The 6,829-nt window shown below is 45.5% G+C and overlaps 1 protein-coding gene across 2 annotated transcripts in view; it reads left to right on the top strand.

The window, feature by feature from the left end:
- Nucleotides 1-4,887: 4,887 nt before the first annotated feature.
- The window catches only part of Cd2ap (CD2 associated protein), an 86,725-nt gene continuing 84,783 nt past the window's right edge, over nucleotides 4,888-6,829 (top strand). For both annotated transcript variants that reach the window (XM_031348790.1, XM_031348789.1), the window contains exon 1: nucleotides 4,888-5,244. In XM_031348790.1, the coding sequence (XP_031204650.1) occupies nucleotides 5,241-5,244 (4 nt within the window). In that variant the 5' untranslated portion in view covers nucleotides 4,888-5,240. The remainder of the gene's footprint in view (nucleotides 5,245-6,829) is intronic.

Genomic DNA, 6,829 nt, shown 5'->3' with positions numbered 1-6,829 from the left:
ACATATATGCATACAAACACACACATATATACATACATATATATATACATACATATGGAATGAAGTTTTAGTCATAAAAAATGAAATTAATGTTGTTTACAGGAAAATAGATTCAACTGCATACAATATTAGGCAAAGTAAGTCAGTCTCAAAAAAACAGATATTGTTTGTTTTCTCTCCTTTCTGACTCTTAGATTTTAAATAGATATGTGGAATTATGTAGGTAAAAGTAAAACTGTGGAGAGGAACAAAGGAATTAGGAGGAGAAGGAATAGGAGGAAGGGGAAAGGGAAGGAGAGTATAGAAAAACTAAGATCAAAGAATACTCTATACTAGTATGAAAATGTCCTAGGTAATGCAGTACCATATATCACCATATCGTACAGAATAAACATACATACATGTAAATACAAAACAAAGCAAACAGTACTCAGGAGACAGAAGCAGGCAGACTTCTGTAAATTAAAGGCCAGCCTGGTCTACAGAGTGAGTTCCAGGCCAGCCATGGCTACACAGTGAGACCCTGTCTCGAAAAACCAAACCAAACCAAATCAAACCAATCAAACAAGCAGAAAACAAAACAAAACAACCCCCCCAAAAAAAACAAAAACAAAAACAAATCAAAACAACAAACCAAACAAGGACAGAGGAGGGGAGAGTTCACATTTTATTGGTCTGTTCTATGCTGATTTTAAATACAGCTTTTTTTCTTCTTGCAATAGGAAATTTCATGTAAACAACAGTGACTTAATTATACATGCAGGCAAAAATACTCATACACACAAAAATAAATAAACTTTAAGTACTTTATAAGCAATAGGGGGCCAGATTTAAAGCCTGACATGCAAAGCTAGGCATGGTAGCCACAACTTTAGTCTTAGCGCTGGAAAAGCCAAGACAGAAGGATCTCTGAGCTCCAGGTGAGACCCTGTCTCAAGAACAGCAATCAAAATAAACCAAAAAATATAGAATGGTAGGGCAAACTTGATGTCCCAGGGCTTGGGAGGAGAGGCGGGAGGATTACAAGACGAATACCAACCTGGGCTGTAAAGTGAGAACCTGTCCCCAATAGATAGCTTTAACATTCTGGGGGACCAATAGTTCTTGAGACTCCCATAGAGAGCCTCTGAGGGGCCTCTGACTTGCCTATGACATTGGCATCCGATCTAGTGCAAATAGCATCATTAAAAAGGTTCCTGAAGGGCTGGTGAGATGGCTCAGCAGATAAGAGCACTGACTGCTCTTCGGAAGGTCATGAGTTCAAATCCCAGCAACCATGTGGTGGCTCACAACCACCTGTAATGAGATCTGATGTCCTCTTCTGGTGCATCTGAAGACAGCTACAGTGTATTTACATATAATAAATAAATAAATCTTAAAAAAAAAAAGAATCTATACAGTTTTTTTAAAAAAAAAGGTTCCTGCAGTAGGCAGGCTGGTGATTCATTTGGGTGGGGCCATCATATTTGTGTTTTCATCTTTTTTTTCTTTTCATTTGTTATTATTACTCATGAATGAAAGACAAGTTTTCCGAGCTGGGAAGGAACCCAGAGTTTGTACACACCAGTAAGCATCCTGCCACTGAGCCTCCCCACCAGGCCTGAATTTAAAACTTTTTTTTTTTTTTTTTTTTTTTTTTTTTTTTTTGGTTTTTTGAGACAGGGTTTCTCTCTGTAGCCCCGGCTGTCCCAGTACTCACTCTGTAGACCAGGCTAGCCTCGAACTCGGAAATCCGCCTGCCTCTGCCTCCCAAGTGCTAGGATTAAAGGCGTGCGCCACCACCGCCCGGCTCTAAAACTTTTAAAAGACAATAATAGTGGGAATGTTTAGGGTGGTCACAGGTCTGAGCGGATTCCCCAAATTGCTAGTGGAATAACAGGATCCTGTCACAGGCTGATGGATGGGACACCAGGTCCAGCAGAGGGTGGGGGAGGGGAATGGAGAGGGAGGCTGGATGCTCAGGTTTTTTTTTTTCGTGAACTCACTGTATATGGTTTGTGATTAAGATTATAATTTCCTACAATTGTTTTCTAAAGAGCAGTTTAAAAAAAAATATTGAGGTGGTAGAAATTTAACTGCAGCAAAATTAGCCAAGCCAAACAAGATAACAATTAAAACACTGTTCAGGAAACCTAGTATTTTGAAACTAAGAACAAAGAAACAAAGAAGAATTAGTTGCTGGCAACTTTTGAGCTCAACAAGTACCTTAAAAACAACCTGATTTAGTTAACATTGGATTTTCTTTCTGTTGTGTTTCATAAACCGGCATAAGGAGGCGGGAGGAAGCATCTCAGCTGGTAGGCCACGGTATTCCCAAGGGGTCACCACCCAGTGACAGGCCTAGTACAAAAGGAAGGGGACCTGGAAAGGGGGTAGAAAAAGGAGGGGGACAGAGAATGACAGTGAGAGAGAGGAGGAAGAGAGAAAGAGGTGGGGGTGGGAGGAGAGAGTGAGAGAGGAAGAGAGCATGAGAGTGAGAGAGGGAGAGGGAAAGAGACAGACAGACACTGATACACACACACACACACACTGAGAGAGACAGAGACAGAAAGACAGAGAGCTGGAGTAGCTGAACAATTCTTATGTTGGGCGGAGCCTAGAGAAACTGTCAACACTTCTATACTATATTGGTCCTTGTAACATAGTTTTACCAACAGGAAAATATTTCAATGCAGTTATTTATTTATTTATTTTTTGATTAAGTCCTAAGAAAACTTCAGGAAAACATGATGGTAGAATAGGGATTATTTGGATTGGTCAGGAATCGTGTCAATCACAGAGTATGTTCACTGTGCAGAAGATTAAAAAGTGTATGTGTGTGTGTGTGTGTATGTGTGTGTGTGTGTAAATGGTCAGAATGAAAAGAATTCATTGGCCTGGAACGTGAGGAGTTGAGAATTGATAAATTAACATTTGCACAGTTTAGTAAGTACTTAAATTAATTAGGACTACAAAAATCCTAAGGCTGCCTCTACCCAAGGAACCATCTTGCTGGCTCTAGGAAGTATTGTTTACATGCAGTCTCTAAAGTTTAAAGAGCAATCTCTGGGGGCTGAAGAGCTGGCTCAGCTGTTGAAGGCACTCGCTGCTCTTGCAGAGGACCTGGGTTTGGTTCCTGACACTCACATTTGGTGGCTCAAACTTGCCTGGAACTCCAGCTCTAGGGGACCTGGGTTTGGTTCCTCACACATTTGGTGGCTCAAACTTGCCTGGAACTTCAGCTCTAGGGGACCTGGGTTTGGTTCCCGACACTCGCATTTGGTGGCTCAAACTTTCCTGGAATTCCAGCTCTAGGGGATTTATTGACCTTTTCTGGTCTCCACAAGGAACATGCATAAGCATGTGGCACACGGACATGCAGGAACTCACACATACATGTAAAAATAAATGCATTTCTGGATTTCTTGCTTTTGTCTTTGGAAGACACTAGTAGCTTTAGAACTGTGACAGTTTGTCGGTTTTACCTCTCCTCTGTCCAGCCCTCTCCCTGAGATTTGCCTTGCTGGTCATGACTTAATTTCTTTCAGGTTCTCACAACCCAACTTGGTCTACTTTAGGCTGTTTATTAAGTTTGTGTGTTTATGTCTTGCCTTTGGGCTAGAATGCAAAGTCACTGAGGAGAAGGGCTATGAATTTTTTATTCCTGTTCTTCGCTTGGTAAGAGACAATGAACATATTGCTCAATAAATATTCCTTGATTAATACAAGGCGGTGTTCTGTGTTTTGGGTGATACCCAGCTGACATCTTGTTTACTCGAGCAAATGAAATGTTTTCTTTGTTTCTTCTTGCACAGAACTAATTGCAACTGTTTTGTTCACTGTGAATCTTACAAGTTCTGCTTCGAATTCACCATGGCAACCTTTTTAGAAACAGTGAAATGAAAGATGCCCAAAGCAGGGCTATAGGAGTTAGCGGGAACGGATATTTACAAAGTTACTACTCTTGAGGCGTTGTTCTACACTATAAAAAAGATTTCTTTTAACACATTTAACTGCTAAAGATCCAGTCAGGTTCAGTCACCCAAGGACCTAAATAGCAGAGTTGAGTTTAAGAGACCCAAGTCGGCCTGGTTCCAATGGGCAAAGCAGTTTAAGTGTCGGGTAGCTGTGAGAATTCAATGACATAATTTCTTGAAAAAGCACCAGGCACAATAGTTGGCAGTCAACACATGTTGCTTCCCCATATTTGCTCAGGCCTCGAAGCTGACTTTTTCAAATATTTGGGGAGGAAAATTAAGGTTGAATTAATTAACTTTGTCAATAACTGGAAGAAAGCTCCTGCTTGATCACAATAATCCTACGTCGTCGGCCTTCATATTGACTCTAGGGGAAAAAAATGTCTGGCAATGTTTCAAACCACGATGCCTAATTTAGAACGATTTCTATTTCAAAAGAGGGAGTAGGAAGTCATCTTTGGCCAACAAGAGACTCAAGGAATACAGTAATGTATGCCTATGAAACCATTCCCTTCGTGCCTGTCCCACCCTAAAGAAGAGCACTGCTTTTGGCCCGTAGGGTACTCTGTAGGTGAACTGTGGGGTCCCCGCATTTGCGGCTCTCCGCCTTGAACTTCGAAGCTAGAGTGCTCGCTCCCCTAAGCTGTCCTCTTTTAGATCTCTCACAAGCGACATCTCTGCAAGAAAAGAAAGTGGGGCAAGCAGGGCTCACTTTGCAAGGACCCCTTCGGTATCCGCACGGGACAGGCAGCCAGCTGTCGCGCATCTCGGGGAGACCAAGCGCCGGCGGCCCGCCGCACCTGGAGGAGGGTGGCGCACGCCCCCGCCGTGACGTCACCGCACCTGGCACCCGCGGCGGGAGTCTGGGTGGCGCTCGGGGGCCGCAGGGGGCGTGGTCGGGAAGCCCAGACCATTCTCGCGAGATTTCGCCCCAGCCGGGTCCCGGTTCTCTTCACCCCGGGCCCGTGGGTTCCACCTCGTTCTCGAGCGTGGCGCGCTCCGCCTCCGCCTCCGAGGGAGTGGGTGTGGGCTGTCGGTGCGAGACCCCGCGGGTGCCTCAGCCGACGGGGAGCGGAAGCAGCCCGGGGAGCGTGGCTCAGTGCGCACTGTGCGCAGGCGCGGATCCTGCTCGCCCCCGCTTGCCCGGGCCGGGGCCGAGGCTGCGGCCGAGGCCGGGCGTGAGGAGCTGCGGAGCGCGCCGCTCGCGGGCGGATGGAGGCGCCTCCCCGGCGCGCCTGAGCCGGTGCACAGAAGGGGCCGCGCTCTCCCCGCCAGAGCCGCAGCATGGGTAAGCATCACCGCGCGTCCGCCGCTGCGCTCCTCGCACGCCGGTCCGCTCCAATCGGGCTCTCCCCTCGTCGGTCCTTGTCCCGGCCGCGGGGCTCGAACCCGTGACCGGCTGCCCCGCGCCCTCTGGGAACCTCCGACTTCGATGGTGGCGGGGTTGGGGTGAGGGCGGCGATCGCGAACTTGACAAAGTGGCGCTTGCAACTCTGCTACTCGGTGGCTTGATACAGATTGATTTTTTTTTTTTTTTATGCACTCACACCCCCACCTCCTAGGCACACACAGACACAGACATTTTTTTCTCGTAGATAATTCGAAGCGCAGAAAAGACTTAATTCTATTTGCGATCGGCTGGGGCTTTTTGGCAGTGATTTGTGACTCCTCTCCCCTTCCTCTTTTCATGGGTCAGTTTTTGAAGTCGTTTTCCTGGTATTCGTCGTCCTGCCTTGTCAGGTGTGTTGGCACCTAGCAGCTCAGCGAATTTCCTCCTGAGGACTGGGTCGGGGTTCGGTATTCTAGGATTCCCGGTGGGAATCTCTGGAGGAGCTGTTTCCTGTTTGGAGTGAGACTTCCTTCTTGGAGGGGAGAAAAAGTACAGGGCCACAAGGTTGTTTTTCTGTGCGTTCTTCAGGTTTCCCCCGGTTCGGGGTTAGAGCGAGCAAGCGTCGCAGCGTCCTTTGAAAAGGAGTTTTGTTAAGTGGTGTAACAGTTCTTTTGATAACAGAGTTGCGTCTGGGCTCGGCATGAACTCCCTCGAATGTTTATAAAAGTAAAGCAAAAGTATGCTTTTTTTTTCTTTTCCTTTTTTTAAAACCAGCTTGGTGTGACCACAAGGCAAAAGTATATTCAGGTTGTAAGACCAGTATTTGGGTTTGTGGTATAAATCAGAAAGACATTATCACGTTCTCAGTTGAGAGGCGATGCTGCTTCAACCATTACTGAAATCAATAATTCAGGAAACTAGCGGTTGATTTAGAAGCCCGACAAAAACAGGAGCTCTGCTGATGTGGCACCCCGTGCCCACACTTTGTTTTGTGGGAGACGAATTTAGCTAGTGTTTACAGGCACTGGCCATTCTGTTTTCTTAGAGCTTCTAATTTTATGCTCCCTCTGCTTCCCTCCTGCTTTGTGTACCTTCTATACACCAAGAGCTTTTTGACTCAGGAGACAAACATTTGCTGTTAGGGACTTTCAAATGAATTCCTTTCCACTTGATTAGTTGAGTTTACGGAGTAATTGCAGGCTTATTCTAAAGCATCAAAAGCTAGCTTAACTGATTGGGATGAAAAGCTAAAATTAAGTATATTCTTATCTGTCTTAAGTCAGGATGCAGAATGTAATTAAACGTCTTTTGATGGTCTAGAGACATCATTTTGTGACTTTGAGTTGCTGTGAGCTCCCCCCCCCCCCCTTTTTTTTTACCTTGGATCTTGTATAGACAGTTGGGCCAGGTGCTAAACAAGGAACAGTTCTTTGCAGTTTGCAGTTATTTTAAGTACCTTTCCTTCTTGTTATCGGATGGGCTTGAAACTCTGATGATTCGTATCGACTTTCCCCTTCCCTGTTCTCTCTCTCTCTCTCTCTCT

This window comes from Mastomys coucha, unplaced genomic scaffold (assembly GCF_008632895.1).
Source record: "Mastomys coucha isolate ucsf_1 unplaced genomic scaffold, UCSF_Mcou_1 pScaffold3, whole genome shotgun sequence".
Lineage (NCBI taxonomy): Eukaryota > Metazoa > Chordata > Mammalia > Rodentia > Muridae > Mastomys > Mastomys coucha.
Note: the sequence above shows the minus strand (reverse complement) of the source record. Positions and strands in the feature narration are given on the sequence as shown.